Source organism: Mytilus trossulus, chromosome 5 (genome assembly GCF_036588685.1).
Source record: "Mytilus trossulus isolate FHL-02 chromosome 5, PNRI_Mtr1.1.1.hap1, whole genome shotgun sequence".
Taxonomy (NCBI): domain Eukaryota; kingdom Metazoa; phylum Mollusca; class Bivalvia; order Mytilida; family Mytilidae; genus Mytilus; species Mytilus trossulus.
Window position 1 is genome coordinate 31,327,430 of NC_086377.1, and position 25,949 is coordinate 31,353,378.

Here is a 25,949-nt window from a genome sequence, read left to right on the forward strand (position 1 = left end):
CCCTTTTTATCGCACATGGTATACGAAAATAATTTGTTTTTTGTTTACATCATGCATCATGCATAGGCCTACTGTATTTGTTTTCTCTAAATTTAGAGCTTTACCCTTCATATAAACTAAAATACAATTAGTTTCGTTATGAAAAAATATCAACATAATGGGTTAAGGTGGTACCAAACACTACAGGGAGATAACTCTGTAAAATCAGCTTAACGTGTTAATTACATTGTGTAAAGGGAATAATAAGCTTCTCAATGATCAAAATTGGTGTTTGTCAAACTACTATATACATGTGTAACCAGTGTAATTTTTCTAACGAAACAGTTGGTTCAAATTTTTTGAAATTTTTATATTTTTGTTAAAGAGTCAAAGTAAATATTTTGTCAAAATTTTATGAAAGTTAAACGAGCCAAATTTATTTTAGTGAAAGTGTTTGGTACCACCTTAAGAGCCAGTCTGCCATAAAACCATGCAAAATCTCAAATTTCGTCCAAATTGGTAGTAATAACTTTGCAACATTATATATATTTCCAAAATCTTTGGGTATTTAGGAGTTAAGATAAAAACAATTTTTTTGGATAATTCACACGATTTTCCATTTAACAGCCTTATTTGCATATTTGTGAATTATAAAAAAATAATGCCAAAAAATCACCAAAATTTAGGTACTTTTTAAAGGTCTGAATAATTGATATATCTCTTAAATATAGCATTATCTTGTTATATTTTGCAAAGAACATTATAAAAAAAAAAAGAAAAAATGCATTTTGACATACTTTTTACCTTTTGGCAGGTTGCCAGAGAGATTCGTGCAACAGATGTATAAGATAACTTGCATGTAGTACATGTACTCAGTAGGTTTTTTCTCTCAAGATCATATTTATTTTTTTAAACTTATAGGATTTTTTTAAAGGTGCATATCAGTTCTAAGACAAGAAAAAAATTTTAGCCTGGCAAATAACGGGAAGTTAGTAAAAAATGCCCCCAAATATCTATAAAATGCACTATTGTAATAGTTTTTGGACCTTAAAGGGGCACTAGCTGTCAAATTCATTGTAACCGATTTGACTCAAATTCTCATATTTGGTTTATAACAATGTAAAACATTTATCCAAACTATCAAAAGTCTAAAATAAACAGTTTACAGAGCATGGGGTAGATAATATATAGGTTCGTTTCGTGTGTATTTTAGTCCAGACGCCATCTAATTAACTATCTATTTGACCTCAGATGACCATATAAGCGATGTAAACAAAAATAAAGATACGAATAGATTAAACCAACACGTGCAATTGCATTTTTATAGGTCTGTTTGATTTTATTTTATAGATTTAAAATAGATGTTTCTCATTGTTTTTAACCATATAAGAATGATTTTATGTGCATCGAATTAGTAATCAAATGATTTACCGTAGTTTCACTTTCATTGTTTACATTCTTTTTCTTTAAATAACCAGTACACGTACAATGCATGCGTTGTCAATCTCTAGCTAGGGGTTAACTTGAAGTTCACATGAATACCGGTTAGAATGATGATGACGTTTTCACTTGCAAGTGAATCAGTCAAAAATTATGTTTAATCGCTTATTTCAACAAAATTAAAGGAAATTGATTGCTAAAAGCCAATTATTATTTCATTATTCCAATTTGATTAATGATTGATCTAAAATAAATCATACTTTATTTTTTTATATATACCGTAGCTAGTGCCCCTTTAACATTTTAACTAAAACTGATCAAAGTAGACTTATATTTCGGACAATAACTTTAGTTTAAGTGTATTGATCTTTATGATTTTTTTCAGAAAGTTCAATACCACAAAAGAAAGCTTTGGAACGATTTTGGGGATGATGGTCCCTACCGTTTAGGAATTAAGGGCCCAAAAGGGGCCCACAACAAGCATTTTATAGTTTAAGGATAATAACTTGTGTATAAGTATTTCAATTGCTCTGATATTGTATTCTCATGTTTAAAACCACAAGTAGAAGGTTTGGATTCCTTTAAATGGGTCATGGAATCAAAGTTAGGAATAAAGGGCCAAAAAGGGGCCTAAAACAAGCATTTTTCTTATTTCAAGACGATAACGTATGTGTAATTGTATGGATCTCTTTCAAACTGTACCACAATGCTCAATATAACAAAGGGGAGGCTGTGATATAGTTTTGGATTAATTGCCCAAAATATGTAGGAATAAGGGGCCAAAAAAGGGCAGAAAAGAAGCTCATTTCTAGTTTCCAAACAATAAATTGGGTTTAAGTACATGTATATAGATCTCTCTGTAATTGTACTACAAGGTTCTATACTAAAAAGGAAAGAATGGGATTGTTTTAAGGGTTATTGCTGAAAGGGGGGTTTCAATAAGTTTGGGGGGGAATTTGTTAAAAAAATTAAGGGATTTCTTTTTTTCTTTTTTTTTTCAAATTTCAAATTTTCAAAATTTTCAAGAAGAAATCTTCAATTGCACAGTATTGTGCAATAGATTTGTTGATCTTTGGACACATTTATTTTGTAACAAAACCTTTTTTTTTGTCAAAAATTCAATCACAATTCAATTTCAGACAGCATCAAGCTTGAACATTGTGACCATATTTAATTTGCCCCAACTGTTCAGAGTCCAACCACTGCGGTTGTATAAAGCTGCGCCCTGCGGAGCACCTGGTTTTCACATACATTCAATTGATGACAGTGTTTTAAAAAGCTTGTTATATGAAACAGAGTTGTGAACATACTTGTACTTCAAAAAATCTTCCTCTTTGAAACTTTTGATTGGAATGCAACCAATTATAGGGCCAATCACTCATTGAGTGTCTTGATTAGAAAGTTGTGTCTATTAGAGCGTATGTAAAAAGATTGTGGCCATTTATTTTTATCTACGAAAAAAATTATGTTTGCATATATAATGTGCCATATAAAATTTTTTGATTTATATCTCAGATTAAATCAAGATAAAAGACATTTGAGGTAACCCTACTTCTTCAAAAATAGAAAGCTTTTCCAAAATTATCTTGAATGTTCCCTCTCCAAAGAGCATCTCTTTCGTGTTTGTTGATACTTTGAGATTTTGATTTTTAGTCCCCTAACGGCTAACGTCTAAGTGGACTTAGGTTTGCACTTCGTGTCTGTCAGTCTGTCTATCTGTCAGTTCGGCAAATCAGACTTTTTTGTGCCTGTAAATTTTTATTTGATTTATCATGACAAGTTACAGGTAAAATTCATTATTCACTCTTTAATCTTTTCTCTTTGTTCAGTTGAAGCCCTTTCTCTAGAATTAAATTTTTGATGAAATACTTATTCATTAGAAGACTTCTGTTCAAACGGAAATAACTCATTTTTTTAAAGACAAAATGACATTTTGAATGTTTTTTCTTTTCTTTGGTATTTAGTGATTCAATTTTGTTCCAGTTTTGATATTTGTGTGCAGAGTTTTGGTCTTTGGACATCAGGAAATTCACTTAGATAGTCAGAATTCAACAAGTTTTTACGTTTTGCTGGAAGATTTTGTCTCAATATTTTTATGTAGTTTACATTATGACAAATTATAGATCAAATTTTTGTTCCATTACAATGAATTTGTAACGGGTTGGGGACTATGAATTGCCACGTATTACTCGCAGAATGCTTGTTTTTATCAAAAAATGTTCAACTCTGAAAAAATTGTTTAATATTTAGTTAAAATAGATATTGATGACTTTATTATGTGAAACATTTTTTAGATCTATCATACTTTTACTCTTTTTTGCTAATACCTTCATCATGTTCATTCATGACTAAAAACTTGTATTTATACCATTTTGCACGTTTTTCTTTACAGACAATGTAAAGCAATTCAAATGAGAAAACTAACGGCCTTAAGTATATACAAAATGAACGAAAAACAAATATGTTACACATAAACAAACGACTTCCACTGAATTACAGGCTCCTGACTTCAGACAGGCACATACATAAATAATATGGCGGGGTTAAACATGTAAGCGGGATCCAAACCCTCCCCCTAACCAGGGACAGTTGTATAACAGTAAATCATAAGAACGAACTATAAAAATCAGTTGAAAATGGCTTAACTCATCCGATGGACAAAAATACAAGTGGATGTGGTAGGGTAATTGTATGTCTGCTCAACAGTTTAACCATTTATCTGTGTATATTTTTTTCTATACAACCGCAAAAATTGAAAAAAATTGGTCCTATATTGGTATGACGTTGTCGTTGTCATCATCGTCGTCATCCTAAGACATTTGGTTTTTGCACTATAACTTTAGTAAAGTAAATAGAAATCTATGAAATTTAAATACAAGGTTTATGACCATAAAAGAAAGGTTCGGATTGATTTTGTGAGTTTTGGTCCCAACAGTTTAGGATTTGGGGGCCAAAAAGGGGCCAAAATTAAACTGTTTGCTTTCATAAAAAATGAATTATTGGGTTTCTTTGATATGCCAAATCTAACAGTGAATTTAGATTCTTAATTTTTGGTCCTGTTTTCAAATTGGTATACGGTACATCAAGGTCCAAAGGGTCCAAAATTAAACTTAGTTTTATTTTAACAAAACATTATTTCTTGGGGTTCTTTGATATGCTAAATCTAAAAATGTACTAAGATTTTTTATTATGGGCCCAGTTTTCAAGTTGGTCCAAATCGGGCTCCAAAATTAAATTTTGTTTGATTTCAACAAAATTGAATATATGGGGTTCTTCAATATGCTGAATCTAACCATATATTTAGTTTTTTTAATATTTGGAACCTGTTATCAAATTGGTCCAAATTGAGGGTCTGAAATTGATAATTATTTGATTTCTGACATCAAAAAATGGAATTCTTGGGGTTATATGATATCCTGAATATAACCATGCATTTAGATTTTGGATATTGGACCATATTAGGTAAATGTTAAATTAATTTTTTTAAAGTTTTTAAGTTTAAGTTCTTAGACCACACTCATTGTGTTGTGTCAACTATTTAATCCCAATCCAAATTCAGAGCTATATCAAGCTTAAATGTTCTGTCCATACTTGCCCTAAATGTTCAGGGTTTAATCTCTGCGGTCGTATAAAGCTGCGCCCTGTGGAGTATCTGGTTATTACATGTGGTTATGAAATACATTTTATTGCAATTTGAAATATTTGTGTTTGTCTCAGCTGGTAGTAATAGACCAACTATATTTTACATGTCTTATTCCCAAGCCTCAAATTGCTAGAGATAACATTCTAGAAGGAAACTGTTTTAGGAGGAAACTGTTCTCCCAAATTTGACATAGGGATAACTAACTGGTTTATGTTAGCGTCACAAACTTTCAGTTGCAGTTTTATCAGGAACTTCTAGGAGTAGTCTCTTTATATTTGGCATAAAGCTGTATCATAATATAGAAAATATAGCCCTTTTCTAGGTAAGAGGCACAATTCTATGAAATTCACAAAACTAGTAAATCTTTTCTGGAAATAGTTTACATAAATGTACAAGGCTTTCACATTTATGAATCATTATCAAATACTACATGTTTTAAAAATTTAAGACTGAACTCAATTGTGGCCACTTTGAATTTAAAGCGTCTAAAAACTAGACTATTATAAAACGCTAAATTTGTGAAGAACTCATGGTGATATTACCTGATGAGTGTGCATAGTATTGTAAATAAAACAAGCCCATTTTTAAGTTACTAAAGTTATTTTCGTTTGAATAGGTTAATATTTTAAACATATTGTAAAAATGCTAAGTTTAGGGGCAAAAAAATGCAAAAAAGTGGTCTCCTCGGGTTTACTCCTATAGTATATTTTCTAATTTAAACTTAGTTGAACTTGGTTTATTCAATTAATATAACCAGTTAAAATTGGTTCCGTCATTATTTTTCTTATATTTTGACTATCACATACTTTTGAAAAGTTTCTATTGAAACAGATCAAAAAATCAAAAAATCGGCAAAATGGCCATCACACCTATCTTTAATTGTTATTTTATCGTTATAAGGTATCATTTGCCGAGCACCATTTTCTAGCATTTTGTAGATGAATATATAAGCTTCATGAAATATTACATTTTATTGAAAATAAAACATGATCTTACAAGATTTAAGCCTTTAAAAATATACAAATTTTGCTCAATCGGCACTTTTTCAAAACCATGCAATTTCAACCTGTCAGAAGGGGTATTGAGAAATCTCACAACTTTTTGAATTATCATAATTTCCTTTCATTTCAAGTTGTTTGTTAAGATATATGTTATCATTAAGCTAAATTTTCTCTGTAAAACAAAAAAAATCAGGTCAAAATACCCTAAAATAGGCTTAAAATGGCCATTTTTCAGTACAGAAATGGACAATTTTCGAATGTTCGGCATACACAAAAAATGGCTGAATATTTTTTCAAAATATTTTGCACAAATAGTTATTACATATAAGGTATCTAAAATACAAAATATCAGCCTGATTGGAATATTTAGGATTTGGACCATTTTGCATGGTTTAATCACAGACTGGCTCTTAAGGGAATCGAATTTGCTTCAAAGATTTGTATCTAAGTATTAAGAATGCGTTACACATACTGCATATAATAATAATGTATTCAAACATCCCGTTTACAACATGCAGTATGGGTATTTTTTCCCAGTCTGTGCGTTTTATTGGACATCGCTTTGTTCCAAACAGGCGACAATTTATTGTTTTATCTTGAAGTTGTGGTCACATTAACTTAGCTTTTATTGTAAAGTGTCCAATCATGCCAATATATCGGACTTTCAATCTTGAATTTTGGCGGCCATTGTAAATTTTTAAATATAGCTCTATATTGATTTTTTTTATAAGCATAAAATCTAACGCACATGCAAAGTTTCGTGCTTAAAATGAAGTTATCAATCTATCAACATATAGGATTTTTTCTATTGACTACTGACGGCCATTTAAACTTGTCGCCCATTGTGATTTTTTTAACAATGGTTCCATATCATCAAGTCATTATACTCATTACAAGTAATGCTGTGCAAATGTTCATGCTTCTACCACAAAGTGACTAATCATACCAATATATCGGACTTAGCCTCTTGACTATTTGCGGCAATTTTGAATTTGGCGGCCATTATAGAATTATTTTAGAGGGGTCCCTATCTCAAAAATGTTTGTATTAGCATTAAATCTAACGTTGTGCAAAGTTTCATGCTTTAACCATAGTACACACATTCATTTTGAGGTGAACTTTTGAACCAGGGATTTTTGTTACACACATTTATTCCCGACTTTGATAACCCCGTCCTTTGTGTTACACACATTCATACCACATATTTTCTTTAAATAAAGAAAGACTGACGTTTGGTACAATTAAGGGAGGAACTTAACTGATTTATGTTGTTTATACACATTATTTGATGTAACTATTTTGTAGTTGTTTTTTAAACACTTTGTTTGTGTCATGCAATTCTATATACTTTCTACTTTTAAGAAAGATTTTTATTGTGCTACATTCTCCGTATTTCAAAATAGAACGAATTAGAACCAGGCGGAAATTTAATGAATTAAAAAACCGCTTGTTGCCATAGAAACTGTGTACCTGTTCCAAGTCAAGAGCCTCTTGCCTTTCTTAGTCTTGTATGTTTTTTTTTAAATTGTTAGTTCATTTATGTGTGGCGTCCATTTTCACTGAACACATATTTATTTGGAGACCAGCTGAGGCCCGGCCATCTCCGGGTGCTGAATTTTCTTGCTGCATTGATGGCCTTCGGCTGTTGTCTCTGTTTGGTTGGATTGTTGTATCAATTCACAATTTCCAATCTCAATTTTAATAATCTGTCATATTCGATGAGGTGAAACTTTTCAACTTCATTAATCGACAGAAACAATACTGGACATGTAATATCGAGCACTGGTCAAATATTGGCTCAAACAATGAATTTGACAACCGCTGTGTGCCATAGCAACTCTGCGTAAGAGCAAAACCAGGAGCCTCTGACCTTTGTTAATTAGTCTGGTTTGTTTTTAAATGTTAATTCATTTAATGTTGAGCAGTTTGGTATGACCCACCTCTAGGTGCATTTAAGACCCAATGGTGGCTTTCGGTTGTTGTCTGCTTTTTTGTTGAATTGTTGTCTCTTTGCCATATTCCCCATTTTCATTCTCAATTTTAATAATCTGTCATATTTGATAAGGTGAATTTTTTAAACTTTAACTTCATTTCTGGTCAGAAACATTACTAGACATCTAATAACGAGCACTGGTCAAATTTTTGTCCAAACATAGTTTTCTAGCAAATAAATATTTTATAACTTTCTGTAATAAATTAAGTCGGTAAGTGAAGTAATATATAAGTTAATTTTCAGTTACAGTTATGCTTTAATTCAATCTCAAATAATATATCACATTTCATATAAAACAGCTTATTAAAAAAGTTTGTATCACAGACGGTTTTTATTATAAATACGGCACCGTCCATTCATCTTTTGTCGACGTGCATGCTCTTTTTTCAATGACCTTTATTTATTCTTGAGAACAAATAACTTTTCAGTAGGGAAGAAAAAAAAAGAAATTATTTCAATTTCAAAATTGTGAACATGTGAAAGACAAAAACAATAACACTAAATAGTTTTTTTTTTTTATCCCGGTGTGTTATTGGGCGATATATATTTTTTTTTAAATACAGTCGAAAGAATTATCTACTGAAAAGAAAACCCTTTGGTTCACTCAAGATGAATAGTCGGTGCCAAATTAAAACCTTGAGTACTTCTTTACAAGGTATATGTGTATATATGTACCGAGAAGCGACAACAATTTCATGAACACTTAATTGGAATTTGGTTTTCCAATTATGCGCATGCTGCAGTGATAACGAACATGACGAATGAGATATATTTCTGACATATATGGACATGACATATATTTCTGATACAATTGTGGGGCCTTATTGCTAAAAAGCATAGGAAGTGGAACTTCATAGATATAGGGAGATGTGGCATGAGTGCCTATGAGACAACTCTCCATCCAAATAACAATTTATAATAGAAAACCATTATACATTGTAGGTCAAGGTACGGCCTTCAACACAGAGCCTTGGCTCACACCGAACAGCAAGATATAAAGTGCCCCAAAAAATAGTAAAAGCATTCAGACGAGAATACCAACGGTATAATCTATATATAAAAACGAGAAACACGTATGAACTACATCGACAAACGACAACTACACGGTATTGTATTATTGAGATTTTGAGTTTGAACCCCACATGTACATTGTAGTTGTGTTCGATTGCACCCTTTGCTAACTAGTATTGTTAATGTTGATGCGAAAAGGACTGCAACAAATAAAATAAATAATATATAACTAGATAACATTTTGGTGATACATTCAAATTCAAGTGCACCCAGCCTTGCAATATTGCAGACGATGCATCTGTACGGAGAAATTTTTTCTTATGCACAGTTTATACAACAATAAGAAAATGATTGCGATGAGACAGCTCAGCTTCTGTCCAGCAGAGATAAATTTACAACGATATAAGTAATGCTAGGTCATCGTACGGCCTTTACTAATGAGAAAAACACCGTATTGCCTTTGCTAATGAGAAACATACCATATCGTATATTCAGCTTTAAAATTTTCCGACATGAAAACTAAAAAAATATATAAACGAGATGCATTGTCAAATATGATATGAAAGTATAATGTACAAAAATCAAATATGACAGACATGAACCAATTCAAGGAAAAACACTGAATTACTAGTTCCCGGCCAGCAGGCATTTACTTTTAGCCCCCTTGTATATTTACATCTAATGCATTGCATACACATGAGCAATGTTTATATAAAGAAAAGCTCCACCTCAGATTTTACAGTTATGACATTATAAAAACTAGAGGCTCTCAAGAGTTTGTGTCGCTCACCTTAGTCTATGTACATATTAAACAATGGACACAGACAAATTCATGACAAATTGTGTTTTGGTGATGGTGATGTGTTTTTAGATCTTTATTTACTGAACATTCTTGTTGCTACAATTATCTTGGCCAATAATTACAGTGGAAAGTATTTTCTAAAAATTTACAAAAATTTACAAAAATTTACAAAAATTTATGAAAATTGTTTAAAATTTACGATAAAGGGCAATTACTCCTTAAGGGGTCAATTGTCCATTTCGGTAATGTTAACTTATTTGTAAATCTTACGTTGCTGAACATTATTGCTGTTTACAGTTTATCTCTATCTATAATAATATCCAAGATAATAACAAAAAAAACCAGCAAAATTTCCTTAAAATTACCAATTCATCTGCAGCAACTCAACAACCGGTTGTCCGTTTCATCTGAAAATTTCAGGGCAGATAGATCTTGACCTGATAAACACTTTGACCTATTGTCAGATTTGCTCTAAATGCTTTGGTTTTTGAGTTATAAACCAAAAACTGCATTTTACCCCTATGTTCTATTTTTAGCCATGGCGGCCATCTTGGTTAGTTGGTCGGGTCACTTTACACATTTTTTTAAACTAGATACCCCAATAATGATTGTGGCCAAGTTTGGTTTAATTTGGCCCAGTAGTTTCAGAGGAGAAGATTTTTGTAAACGTTAACAATGACGGACGACGACGACGGACGCCAAGTGATGAGAAAAGCTCACTTTGCCCTTTTGGGCAGGTGAGCTACTAAGGAAATATGGTATGGTTTCAAATGAAACGTGTTTAACTCTCAACAAGAGACCAAGTGAAAAAGAAATAAACAGCTCTTGGTCACCATGGCCTGCAACAATGAGCAAAACCGATACATCGTAGTCGGCTATAAAAGTCATCAAACTGCACAGTATATAATATTGTATGTACATAGCTGTACAGGACGTGAATATACAGTTACTTTACAATACACCACTATTCATGTTTTCGTCCTATCATTATTACCTTCCTTGGTAGTATAACCCACTTTCATAGCAAAAGCTAATCGCTTCCCTCTTTGAATTGATATATGTTATATATAAAACGTAATAATGGCTATCTTCAATGATATGTAATAGTTGGACACGTTTAAGGCGCGGTATCACGGCTAATCATGTAATAGTTGACACGTTTTTGGAGCGGTATCACGGTTGATCAGAGACTCTATTCTGTTAGAGTTTGATTATGGTAAATGTCATCTAGGAATCGCTGTCAACGGCACTCCATGTTTTGGAATAATAGTGGCACCTTCAATACATTTTATAGGTACGTCTAATTTATCTGATGGAATAAAGGAATAACGTTTTAAAAGTTTACAAATTGCCATTTTGCCTTCGAGCTGGGCAAGTCGTAGGCCAACACATGTTCTGGGTCCTCCACCAAACGGCAACCATGCCATCGGATGTCTAGTTTTCCTTCTTTCTTGGGTAAATCTGAAAAAAGGTTTATGCTGCTTTTCATTTTACTAAGAAATAGAAATGAAAGTACAACTGTAATATACAGACCATGACATTGTTTTCAGCTTTAAAATTGAGTTTTGTCTTGATATTTGATGGGGCCATTAAAAACTGAGGGCAGTTTCAGGTCTTATCGCAACAATGCTATTAAACAATATAATTTTTTTTTTAACCTATCTTTGTTTATATTTTGTTTTTGTAATGCTTGTTTCAATTTGTACTGAAACAAACTTATTGTATAAAAAAATACAACAATACTGTAAATGTGTTATGCCAATAACCTTGATTTGATTTGAATTATTGACGAACGTAATTTAATTGCATGGTAAACAAAGATGGTAGATGGCCGAATGCAGTAATGTGCAGGTATTCAGGCCGTATGTTTTTTTTAAGACTTTCCACTCATTGTAAATTATATGTCATAGGTACATCTGCGGAACCCAATCGCACTGTTTTTCGACGTGAATTTTTCGTCATTAGTCACCACACTCAGTATTTATGTTCTCATTATAACAAGTGTGGAGCGAAACAAATCTCTTCTTTTGAACATTTAAATCTTGAATGTTGCGACACATTAACGTACTAAATTGGAATAGACAACCTAAGCTGTATTTGATACAAGATTTCGAAATGTTTGGTCCTCAACGCTCGTCGACTCCGTACTTTATAAGCCTTTTTAACTTTATTTTACTCGAGTGTCACTGCATGAGGAGTCTTTTGTATACAAAACGCGCGTCTGGCACAAGAACAGAATTTCAATTCTGGTATTAATGACGATTTTATTTACTGATGATGACAATATTTCTATAAACATACCTCTCAGGAATAAATCTTTCTGTGTCCTCACCCCAAAGATCCTGATTGTAATGGATATCCCATACATTTGCTTGTATAATCATACCGGACGGTATTCTAATACCTCTGACTGTACACGATTCCATACACTGTCTAGCAACAACCCTTGAAGAGAAAAGATTATGAAGTCATTCTGGTATTCTGATACCTCTGACCGTACACGTTTCCATTAACTGCCTAGCAACAACCCTTGAAGAGAAAAGGTTAAGAAGTCATTTTGGTATTGTAATACCTCTGATCGTACAAGTCTCCATACACTGTCTAGCAACAACCCTTGAAGAGAAAAGGTTAAGAATTCATTCTGGTATTCTGATACCTCTGACTGTACACGTTTCCATACACTGTCTAGCAACAACCCTTGAAGAAAAAAAGGTTAAGAAGTCATTCTGGTATTCTAATACCTTTGACCGTACACGTTTCCATACACTGTCTAGCAACAACCCTTGAAGAGAAAAGGTTAAGAATTCATTCTGGTATTCTGATACCTCTGACTGTACACGTTTCCATACACTGTCTAGCAACAACCCTTGAAGAAAAAAAGGTTAAGAAGTCATTCTGGTATTCTAATACCTTTGACCGTACACGTTTCCATACACTGTTTAGCAACAACCCTTGAAGAGAAAAGGTTAAGAAGTCATTCTGGTATTCACAAGAAATAAAATTGCCAATATTATAGTAAAAGGTACTACAAACTATTACTCACTCGTTCTTAGAGATTGAAAATAAAAAAAAAAAAAATTATAGGATTACCAAATATGGCTCTTTAAACTTTAAAAATAAAATCATGAGAAGAAAAATAGGGATATGCGGCCCAGACTCATGGCACTACATTGATAATACCAGAGGATTCCGAATATCTGGAAAGAATTTAAAAACAAGTGGAGCGAATATCTTTAATTACTTACGTGCTAGCTAGAGGGAATTTTCTCAAAGTTTCGCACCAAACCATATCTAGATATTCCATCCGAGAAATAATGTGATAAAATGCATTAGTGTCCTCCGTCTGTCAATATAAATTTAAAACGATCAGATGATTGTTAACCACTTTTTAATCAGAAATACGGTTGGTAATGTATAGCCAATAAACGATTACCTATATAGGACGCTTGAAATCAAAAACTGGCAAAACTTCAAACAGATTGCTTATATTTTTGCATTTAATGTTAATATTAATATATGTGTTCCTTTAAATTAAATTTATATTTTTTTTTAAACTATTCTTTGAATTAAACATTTTTTTTTTAAAGAATCTTATTTAAAAATGTTTCAAATTGTGATCTCTTCAGACTTTGAGTGGTAGTTGATACATTGAGGGGATGCATGACAAATTGAGGGACGCTTCATTCATTGTCAGAAAAAATGTACATAATTAAAACGTAAAATTGATATTTGAAATGGGGAATGTGTCAAAGAGACAACAACCCGACCATATAAAAAACAACAGCAGAAGGTCACCAACAGGTCTTCAATGTAGCGGGCCCCTTAAAAAATATATACTAGTATATATATATACATAATTAAAACGTGCATGACTCCTTGTATTCCAAAAAGGTTTCATTTTTTACATACGCCTGCTGTTATACGCATGTTGTTATACACATGTTATTATACGCATGTTATTAATAACCTTATTACTGCCCTTTTTGTTGGTTCGTTTGGTTTTCTTTGAAGTGTTTTGTGTACTGATGTCTGTAATTTCGTCATTTTCTTATTGTTCTTTTGTTTACTTTATTTTACGACTGATGAGTCAGGGTGAGTGGAGATATTTTAGACATTAAACATTACAAAACTGTATCCCAAGAACGTCAGGAAACCAAACGCGACACATAAATTTAAAGGTCAACATTTACACTCGCGAGGGTTGCTGCTTACAAGGAAGTTTTTAAATAAATAGTTCCAGATGGTGAAGTTGAAATCATCACTTCGTACATTTTACGGACACCATACCGTTATGGAATAACCGTTTCACAAATGATATCGGATATGTTCCTAACGTCGTAACTACAATCCCCTTCCCTTTCATGAATGTGACCTACCGACTTCGACTATTTACCGGATTTGTTATCACATGAGTCCTTCCGGAGCACCTGAGATCACCACTAGTTTTTGATGGGGTTCGTGTTGCTTATTCTTTAGTTTTCTATGTTGTATCATGTGTACTTTTGTTTGGCTGTTCGTCTCTTTTTTTTAATTTTAAGCCATAGCGTTGTCAGTTTATTTTCGATTTATGAGTTTGATTGTCCCTCTGGTACCTTTCGTACCTCTTTTTCTCTCGTTCGGTAGACATATATCTATAGCTTAGTGGTGTCTGTTCTACAATGATATGAGTTTTTTTCCCTCAGTAAACAAACTCATCATAGATACCAGGACTAAATTTAGTATATACGCCAGACGCGCGTTTCGTCTACTAAAGACTCATCAGTGACGCTCGAATTCAAAAAAGTTGAAAATGCCAAATTTATTAAAATGTTACAATACTCACATCCTCTGGGAAAAAGTGATCAATTTCGTTTTGCAATTTGAGCTGCACATCCGGGTTCACGACCAGTTCATACATAATATAAGCTAATGTTGTACTTGTTGTTTCATATCCCGCTAGGAGAAAAAGCAGACACATAGCCGATAATTCCTGAAAAACGGAATAAATATCAAATTAAAAATACTTTTTACAAATTTTTAAATTTGACAAAAGCTTCGAAATGTATATAATTTTCGTGATATTTCCGTCTTGAAATTTTTTTAAAGTAAAATTGATGTTCCCTAAAATAACAACACTTTTTAACTAACTAGTTGTCACTACGTTCTGTTCTATAATGAGTTAATCTTTTGTCAAAATTAGCTAATTTCAATCAATATTGTGAAATATTAAAAATATATTTCAAGTTCGATCGACATTCGTTTTATTATGTCAGCATTGGAATACGTTTCGATACTGCAATGGGTAAACATTTTCTAAAGTGCATTAATCGCATTGAAAATCTAATGGTTTAAAACCAGCAATGATATATATATATATAGGAATCCGAGGTTCAATGGGGCCACTGAAATGCGATAGTCACGCTGGCATTCGATGGTTTGTGTCAAAGTGCAATGGTCCTTTCGCTGATGTTAGATTTGACGCGATGTTACTAGTTCAAAACATACCGATGTTCAGTAATTTTCTCATTCACAACATCAGTTATGATGTTTCACTTAGTTTTTTTCGTTCTGACTTATAAAGATACTGTAGTTTCTAAATTTATTAGTCATCGCAATTAGTGCTGTTTTAAGCAAGAAATCCGTTATTTGGAGCTTCTATCATTTGTTATTGTGGGCGACTGTTAGACAATTGTTTGAACGACTGCTCGTATTGTCTAGATAAGTCATTTACAAATTACAATTTCCTCTACAACACTTACAACGAGTCTTTATCATGACTGTTTTATAAGTTATTAGTTGTGTGTTTCTCTGTCCTGTACGTTCTCCCATTTATTTGTATTGTAGCCTTGTCATGTAATGATGTAATTTTAATGTTGTATTTACCATTGTCATACAAGCGGAAGGTTTGGCTAGCCACAAAACCAGGTTCAACCTCAATTTTTGTCCTGTACCTAGGAAAATGGCCATTGTTATATTATAGTTCGTTTGTGTGCGTGTTGCATTTTAGTGTTATGTTTCTGTTGTTTCGTTGTTCTCCTCTTATATTTAATGTGTTTCCTTCAGTTAAGTTTGTAACTAGGATTTTGTTTATCTTCAATTGATTTATTAAATTTCAAACAGCGGTATACCACTGTTGCCTTTATTTAAAACTCGAACCTTGTATGTTTTACTTTAAAAAAAAAAAAGAAGTTATCTTACAGAACAGTGCAACTCTTTACATTACCTCATTGGTCAATAGTATTTCATTGACATTTTGTCAACATCAACAACGTCAATCTTATTGGGCGAGATATTTTATTCTGACGTCAATATCATCTGATGCACTCACCTCATTAGTCAATATTCTTTTTTTTTGACAACATTATTGTTGACCTGAAGATCACCAACGTCAATCTTATTGGGCGAGAGATTTTATTATGACGTCAATATCATCTGATGCACTCACCTCATTGGTCAATATTCTTTTCTTGACTACCTTGTCATTGAAGTCAACGTCACCAACGTCAATCTTATTGGCCGATGGATTAAATTCTGACGTCAACATCAACTGAAGTAGATCAACTCTTTGTTCCTTCAAAATGACAAATGAAAAATGCATATTTGTTCATAACTATATCATGTATATAATGAAATTAAGATTTAATATTGAATGAATTCATGTTTATAGACCTTAAACAAAGGAAAAACCGGTGTTCAAAAGTCATAAATCGATTGAGAGAAAACATAATCAGGTTTCAAACTATTACCGATGGAAACACATCGACTATAAGATGAAAACAAAGGAACAACAGGAACACAGAAGTGCAACATAAGCATTTCATCTACAAAGGTAAAACTATTATTTAAATTGTTAACATAAACTGTAGTCATTTTTACTGATATAACAATGTCGTAATCAGTAAAAATTACATCTAATTTTGATTGTCTCACCTGTTTTATTTTTCTTTCTTTGATTATTGTCGTCATTGTGTCCTGTAACCAAAACACTGGATTGAAAGTCACGTGACGTAAAACGTTGTAGATTGCAATCCAGACAGCATGCAACGTAGGAAACATAACTATAGATAAAGAGAAGTTTTAACGATTGGTAGAAAAAATAAGAACATGACACGGTTATAAATCAGAATTATTAATGAAACTAATATCTTTCTGCGTACCAAGTACAGTATATGATAAGTTTTCCATTGTGTGTGAGTTTTTGATTTAGCCATTTAATTAAGGACTTATCATGTTTAATTTCCCTTTGAGTTGAATGTTTGTTTTTTAACCAATTTGTTTTCGGAGTCAATGGGCTACTAATTACATGTAAAAATAAAACTGTAAACAATTTTTTAACTAAAAGTGCTACTTTAGGTCGAATAAGTGCTATATGCAAAATTCATGAATCATTTTTTTTTCTTTCTCATTCATAATAAAACCAAACGACAGATCCTATCATCAATGCTGTGTCGTTATACATAGTTATTAAATAAATTCTAAATTATTGAATAAAGAAAAAAACTAGTATACTTCTGTTCGAAAGTCATTAATCGATCGAGAGAAAAAAAAACAAAGCCGGGTTACAAACTAAAACTTACGGAAACACATTGCAAGATATTATATTATCTTACTGATATTCAATATCCAAACGCCACTCAAATATTACGTACTGGTTTTTTGGTTTTTGTCACCCTAAAAATCTGGATAAGTCCCTGGTTTTGTATTAAGCAAAACACAGTAATGTTGTTAGGAATATGGCATATATTTGTCGTTGTCTGATTTCTTTTGACTTGCTTGTGTTGTTCTTACTTTACCATGTATCATGGTCGTTGCCAACTTGAGTTATACATGTACTTACAGTAAGTTTCTGCCATTTTGATTACCCAAAAACAAAGTAAAAAAAAATGAAGCACAACGAAAATTGAATTATTTACAAAGGCTACTCACATCCCAGCATAAATAAGATTGGCCTCTTTGTCGTATCTCTAATAACATTTCTACAGTTTACAAGACATTCGTCATCTTTCCGTGTTAACGATTCCGATTTTAATCCAAAGCCACAATCAGCTATTGTGTCTAATGTAAGTCGCTGAAATAGACTAAAAAACAATCTACGATTTATACACAAATCATCAATTGTGCCTCATGTAAATCTCTAAAAAAGACAAAAAGCATCGTTGATTTATTAATTAATAGACAATTATATCAAATTTACATCTTTGAGAAAGACGATTTATCCGTGTATATATTTATTAAATACGTTTTTTTGAAAAACTGATTGCATACATTCTTGTGGACTGTAGAAGTGTACATTTAAATATATTGACTTAGTCTCATGAACTTGTAGGCTTTAACTCAGTTTTGTTTCAATCCGTTCGAATTAATGGAATTTATAAAGTGTATATTTCAATTGCTTGTGGACCCGAGGGTATCACCAGCCCAGTAGTCAACACTTCGGTGTTGGCATGAAAATCAATAACTTTTGAATTTTTGGAAAAATTTGGCACAACTTTTTGGAATTTTGGATCCTCAATGCTCTTCAACTTTGTACTTGTTTGGTTTTATACATATTTTGATATGAGCGTCACTGGTGAGTCGATCGATTTCTTGGCTGATTTACTCAGTACAAGGAGATATCAGTAGTCAACATAAATATGCTACAATTTTCATTTAGAAAACAAAAATTACAGCAAGGATTTGGTTTGGGTATATGACAATTAAGGGGAAAACATAGTTAGTGTCAGGAAAATGACCGTTGATCTACATTTGTTTGATGAGTTTGATTGAGCTTTTGGTTTTTTTATTTGAAAAAGGATGTTTCGTTTTCAATTTTTACTTGGGGTTCATATTTTGCTTCTTTATTTTTCACAACAATTTCCGTTTTAATCTAATTTCTTTGCTCTCTATTAAATCGAAGAAAACATAATCTCACTGTATTCATAATACCAAAAAAGTTTTCATTACCAAAGACTCGTTATCAAAATAGAAAAGCATCTACTTCGGTATTGGCATGAAAATACGGATTTTTGTGTTATTTAAATTTGCTGTTACAAAATGATAGAAATTATTATAAATTAAGGAAGGGTCTCCCTCATGCATAGCTCTGATTCCTTTTTTTTTGGCTTTACTTTTTGGACCGTTTGGATTATAGCTCTTCATCTTTTATATAAGCTATTGATTTCTAATTAATATTTTGGCCACGAACATAACTGAAGAGACATGTATCTTTGAAATGCGCATCTGGTGCAAGAAAATTGGTACCGTTAATTTTATTTTACTACATTTTCTGTTTAAATTCTGTATTAGGAAGCTTTAACGTTAAAATAACCAAACTCGAAACACATAAATATTTACTGACTTACTCATACATGTCAAAATCTGTCTTCTTTTTTGCGTTATCATCAACAATCACCAATAATTCATCTATTCGTTTGTTAATTGTGGGTACAATCTGATAAAAGTAAGAATAGTGTTAAATAATTACGTGGAAATAAACTATACAGTATATCATTAGTTGTCGCCCTTGTTTCGTATATTGAACCGGTAAATCCGCAGACTTGATGATATGAATTAGTGTATATGGTCAACATTAGTCGTTTGTTATCTATGAAACTAACCCTTTTTTCTTTTTAATATAGAGAATTGAGGTTTTGATGGAAAATCTTAAATTGTTGGTTATATAGCAGTTTGACTAACACCAATTTTGAGATGCTTAATATTTCCTTAACAAAACAACGTGATTAAAACGTTTAGCTGATTTTTACAGAGTTATCTCCCTGTAGTGTTAGGTACCACCTTAAATAACCATTTGTCTTCTTTTGATGCTAATATAACAATTACATCATATTTAATAATTTAATAAATTCTACAGATTAAATGGGTGATGATGCATGCGAGTATCGATGACATCATTAAGCCGACTATTTCTATATAATTAAATTTTGGATGTCACGCGTCTTTTGTTTTGCTGACGTCGTTTTTTGTTATCAGCCCATATACATAATTAAGTCATGTGACCGTGACGTCATCAACATTTTTTCATGGCTTTCTACGGTTTAAAATGGAATTGAGAATTTAATTATAAGAAATGACTGTAATATTTTTTTCTGTCTATTCGAAAAAAACATAAAAAAATGTGGTACACACTGTCAAAATTACCCACTACGCGCGGTATTCGGTGTGCACCAAATTTTTTATGGTATTTCTATATAGACAGAAAAAATATTACAGTCATTCCTTAACGAAAAAAACAAACAACATCAGAGTTGCAAAGTAAAAGCAACTCATATAAACAAAAAATGAAGAGCATCTAATATATTAGTTCCTTTATGAATGTTACTGATTGTATACCTGCATAAAAAAACTTGTCAAATCGATTCACTATTTGTTTTGTTCACGCATCGTAGGACATTGAATGGAAGTCGATGCGACTGTCATACAAGTGTGATGTTTAGCTTGCTATAAGGAATGCATGTACCAAGTCAGGAATGTGACGGTTGTTATTCATTCATTTGATGTGTTTGAGCTTTTGATTTTGCTATTTGATAAGGGACTTTCCAGTTTGTATTTTTCCTCGAGTTCAGTATTTTTGTGATTTTACTTTTAGAACGTATTATCAGAAAATATTTAAAGCCCCAAGCAGATGACACAAATGGGACATTTACAAAAACAATAATTTGAAGAAAAAGAAACACGTACCCAACTAAAATGTGTGCTAAACATGCGTGGTCTGGAAGGAATAGTATGTTCTATTACATGTGTGGCATTAGTCATGATGTTCATGCAATTACAGTCCGGTGTTGAATAGTATTATATAGCACAATACAAGTCAATATGTTTAACTACACTGACATTTTTTGCATCTTTTTGTTTTAAAGTTCTGTTCCATTGACTTACTTCTGCGACCATCCTTTATGTATCGTACAAGTTCATTATGTAAAATAATAATAAAAAAGCAAGTTACAAATAGTATAGAACACGTTGATTTGAGTATGCAAAAACTGTAAAATTGTATAGGCTCTTCAAACAAACGCTGCTAAAACATTTCAAAACAACAACTTTAATTGTTATCATACTTTAAAAAGCGCTACTTAAATCACACTTACAACAGTATTGTGAAAAATATTAAACGAATAGGTGTTTATTTGTATTGTGTTTTTTAAACTGAGAAAAGCTGGCATGTTTATATCTAGTAGTTTGAATAATAAACATCTAGTTATATTAAACATATTTCAAAAACCTCTAATTAGTGATTGTCATTTCAAAATCAAAAACGTAACACAAAAATATTTATTAAAATTGGCAAGTCGCTAGTCGTTAGAACAGCCACGATGTCCTTAATAATTGTTATTTACTTGCGGTTTTTCATATCCAATAATTAACTCAAGTGTTAAATGTTTTATTTTTAGAAAGTTTTTATAATAGAAATCACGATTATTCTGAATTGAGTACATTGCATTGAGAGGTAAACTATTCTTTGTGGATGTATCATACAAAACCAAAAATAATCTAGACATCTAATTATTATTTACTCGCGGTTTTTAATATCCAATAATTAACGCAAGCGTTAAATGTTTTACTTTTAGAAAGTAATTATAATAGAAATCACGATTATCCTGAATCAAGTGCAATGCATTGAGAGGTAAAATATTCTTTGTGCATGTATCATACAAAACCAAAAATAATCTAGACATCTGTTCCACCTAAAGTGTTACCAAGTACTTTGACTAATTAATTTTCAGCTTTTCCTGACGTCTAGACTAACTAACTGGTAAAAGTAATAACTCAAAAACACAAAACTCCGAGGAAAATCAAAAAAGGAAAATCAAAAATCAAAAGGCAAAACCAAAAGTCCAAACACATCAAACGAATGGATAACAACGGTCATATTCCTGACTTGGTACAGGCATATTCTAATGTAGAAAATGGTGGATTGAACCTGGTTTTAAAGCTAGCTAAACCTCTCACTTTTATGACAGTCGCATCAAATTCCATTACATTGTCAACGGTGAATGAACAAAACAAACATACTCAAAAGAGTAAAAATTTCCAAAATAAGGGTACAGCAGTCAAAAATGTGTTATCATCTTAATATCACTGTAAAAACAACAAATGTAACGAAGAAGCACAAAAAGGCATACATCAAATTTAACATACTGATTTAAATGGGCAATGGATGGACAATAGACATCTGCCAAAAATATATGATCTAAACTGTGTTACTGAGTGAACTGTATCAAAAGAAACTCGTGTGTGATCATATTTTACTATCTTCGGCAGGCTGGATAGTTTATGATTTTCTGAAAAAATAGACTGAATATAACTTTTAAATAATATAGGTCCTGCCATGCATTAAAATGTTCCTAGATGGATTAATTTGTGTATACACATAGTCGATTTTGTGGTGTAAAAATTGCCATATTTTTCAATTGCTTTAAATGAACTTTATTTGTTGCAATCTCTGTGTATTCAGTATATATTAGTGACGATAAAACAGTAAAAACGACGAATGTCACAACACTGCGTTCTCCAAAAACAATTAAATTACTCACTTCTTTCATTTTGGACGTACTGAAGGCCGGATTAACTATTGACCTCAAACGTCGCCACCTCTCGCCGCGTGCAAAGAACATATGGACATTCTCGTCCTGGTCTGGATCAACTTGTACGGGGTATACCTACATTGATAAAGTCACGTGATTTTAAAGACAGTTTTCTGCTATTTTTCGTCCTTCACGTTCTTACAGTATCATATTTTTTTTTTAATTTCAAACAGTCAATAACAGTATTATATTATCGAGTATAAAATGATAATTATTATAGTATTCTCAACACCATCTATGTTTCAAAGATGAATAATGATACTTATCGCTATTTTTTGCATTTTACCTTTGATCTTTTTTTGTGATAATTTTTCATATCATGCTTCTTGCTTGAGATGGAAAATTTTCGCTATAAACTAAGAAGGCACGTGGCGTTGCTAATGCATTTGACATTAAATTGACAACGTCGTCATATGTATTACACCGACAAACAGATTATCATTGGTCATCTCAGCTCGATTGCTTTTCTCGCTTTCCGCGTCCCGGCTCAAGCGAGAAAACCAATCTCGTTCAGATGATCAACAATAATATATAATTGTATAAAAATATATTGAAACTAAAATAGTGACATGCCATCAGGTGTCCCGATTACTTAATTCTCTAAGTTATCTAAATACTCAAAGAGAAAACAGAATTTGTATGTGTTGTAATATGAATTTTTAAGAGGACGAGTATCATTTTGTTTTATCATGTCCAGCGTATAGATCTGTGCGTATAGAATTTTTACCTTTATTCTTCTGTTCTTGGCCAAATCGGCACAAGTTAGATAATTTATTACAAGCTCATTCTAAATCTCCGACAGTAAAACTATGTAACTATTTAAATGCAGCTTGGAAAATTAGATCGCATATATTGTCATAATATTATTGTAGACTCTGTAACTACTGTTCTCTGCTGTCTTTTGTTTGTCATATATTGTATATATTTTCGTTTGCCATAGCATGTATATGCTTCTTGCAAATAAAGTATTCATTCATTCATTCATTCATTCAATTCATGATTTTTACTTTAACATATATGAAGTCAAATCAAAGCACTATGTTGTTTCGTACACGGTGGTGAATCAACTACATTGGTATCAATTTAGAATAGAGAATCGAACAAATAAAACGACTTTCATAAAAATAATTGCAAGAGCTGATATTTCTATAACTTTGTGACTTTCTTAATAAAAGTTTGTATATAATTTTGAATCACTCAACATGGGGAAGAATGAATTAAGAGTTGGTTTTATACATATTTATCATTTTTGTTGAAATCTGAAAACTAACAAAATTTACTTATATCTGATATTCTTATCAAATATTGAACAACGATAATCAGGTTGGAATAGCTTTTTAATTTTTATATAATATATACTATTCAGGTCTCAGAAAGGGTATGTAATGTTGTTTTCACAGTACCAGGTATGTTCTAAACATTTACAATGCAGCATATATATATATATATTCAAATGATTCATTTCATATTTAGTGTTTCTTAATGTTTTGAGTATGCACTTAAACATGTTAAATGCACATTGTTTAATTTTGAAATTTATATTTGTTTTTCGTTAAGAATATGTTTACAATAAAGTTTTGAAATTTCATGTTCTGTGAGCGTTTGGCTTTTGTTTTTTCAACACATAGTTAGACAAAACCTACCCTGGTATGTTCTGTATACTTAAAGGATTTAATAATTTGCTGTGAAATGAATGTATGTAATAATTTATAATATCCTTTTTTAACATTGAATTTAAGTATTTGAAGTAAATTGAGTGATTTTGTTTAGTAATCATATATTATTGACGGATGGACATCAGTATTTTCCCTCTGTGATCCTGACATTCTTTAAAGTTTTATATAGCTTTAGACTACGTCACATAGTAACATGTGTTATGAGGACTTTTTTGAAGTTCCAATTGTTTATACCCCGTCAGTTTTATTTTTGGAATATGTACTGCAATCTACGTTTTGTTATCTATTCACAAATCTCGACAAATTTATAATTCATAATCTAGACGAATATATGTTGTTGAAATCATAGCACAAAAGAATTCCTTAAATCTTATAATCGATCGCATTTACCCTCCCTCTCCTCTTACATGTTTGCATTTAGTGAAAATTATCAGCGATTTAGGGAAAGCATGTTGCACAAACCAACCATTTATTACATAGGTATACTATTTTGGAGAACTTATAAAAGTCTTATGTATTAACATTCTAGAATGATAACTTGAAGATGTTTCTCAAATTTCGAAATATTTTAAGGAAAAAGTATTTAGCAATGGCTTGATGTTTTTTTTAATTTTTCATTCACTGTACTTCTCATATTAACAGTACATCTTCTATCTTTTTAAACTATACATATTTTAAGAAGTAGTAGATTGAGAAAGATTATCAACTTTCATTTTTTCACATCATTACATAACGCGCGACTGGCGTATTGAATTATAAGCCTGGTATATTTGATAACCACCTAAGTTAGGTTATATAAGAAAAATACATAAAACATGTTTATTTACCTTTCTTGCATGAAAGGTTTTAAACTGTTTTACAAATATATCATATAATAGGTCAACATCTGATGACACAAGTACTGGAGTAGGACCTTCAAAGTATCTAAAAACATAATAATACACATCAAGCAACACATTTAACAATCAGTTCATTCATTTACAGGCAAGTTTGTTATTTAAAGATGGACTGGTATTGCATTTGAAAGTTCACTGGTCCACGTTATCATATTTCTACATATGTTTTCATCAATTGTAGATCGAATACAAATTTTGTAAGCTATATTTAAGCAAGAGACACAGAATATTTGGCATCAAGCGCTAACGTGTTTTCCCTATAAAACTTTTTTTTTAAATTTTATCCTTGTTCTATGTTTTAAACAAATTGACTTTGAAACATATCAAATTGTATTACACACTACCAAGACACACTTTTACAATGCTCTAAAGTATTTGATAATTTTTGTAAATTGCTTAACGAATTTAGCGATTTTTCACGAAACAATGGCCATGAATAAATGAACACTCACTAAACGATAAATTATTTATTTATACATACCCGTATGTCTTTCCGTATATTTTTTCCCATTTTCGGAAAGTTAAATATAAACTCTGAAAATATATTTTAAACGTATTAAGTAATTTGATATGTTCCTCGAAGTCTTTCACTCGCTTATAAGAAATATTCATCTAAAATGAGGAATCAAATACCATGCATATAAAAAATATACTAATAATAAAAAAACACTTCAGTTAAAAGCATAAGCACAGCGATAAACGTTGTCGACTTCGATATTATTCCTAAACTATAATGTCTTCCTAATAAAGATCCCCATGACGAGTTGATTGCTCGTCACCATTGAATCGACTGTTCAAATAGTGTGACCAAAAGTTGTCGGATTTCCATTTTAAACTTTCTCATTCGGCCATAATTTAAGGTCATAAAACTCACATAATGATGAATGAATTCGGTAATGTTATAGTGTTTATGTATTAAAAAGAAAGCAATATTATGAAGAATAAGCC

The 25,949-nt window shown here is 31.6% G+C and overlaps 1 protein-coding gene across 2 annotated transcripts in view; it reads right to left on the reverse strand.

Moving 5' to 3' along the window:
• Positions 1-10,161: 10,161 nt before the first annotated feature.
• The window catches only part of LOC134719576 (cytochrome P450 3A24-like), a 37,081-nt gene continuing 21,293 nt past the window's right edge, over positions 10,162-25,949 (reverse strand). Inside the window, exons 4-15 of one of the 2 annotated variants that reach the window (XM_063582569.1) lie at positions 25,483-25,535; positions 24,933-25,029; positions 22,379-22,504; positions 19,190-19,278; positions 17,775-17,926; positions 16,779-16,906; positions 16,294-16,419; positions 14,692-14,838; positions 13,115-13,212; positions 12,695-12,735; positions 12,171-12,273; positions 10,162-11,330 (exon numbers count right to left, since the gene is read on the reverse strand). In XM_063582569.1, the coding sequence (XP_063438639.1) occupies positions 11,093-11,330; positions 12,171-12,273; positions 12,695-12,735; positions 13,115-13,212; positions 14,692-14,838; positions 16,294-16,419; positions 16,779-16,906; positions 17,775-17,926; positions 19,190-19,278; positions 22,379-22,504; positions 24,933-25,029; positions 25,483-25,535 (1,398 nt within the window). In that variant the 3' untranslated portion in view covers positions 10,162-11,092. Of the gene's footprint in view, positions 11,331-12,170; positions 12,315-12,694; positions 12,736-13,114; positions 13,213-14,691; positions 14,839-16,293; positions 16,420-16,778; positions 16,907-17,774; positions 17,927-19,189; positions 19,279-22,378; positions 22,505-24,932; positions 25,030-25,482; positions 25,536-25,949 lie in introns of both variants that reach the window. The other variant, XM_063582570.1, reaches the window with a different exon arrangement.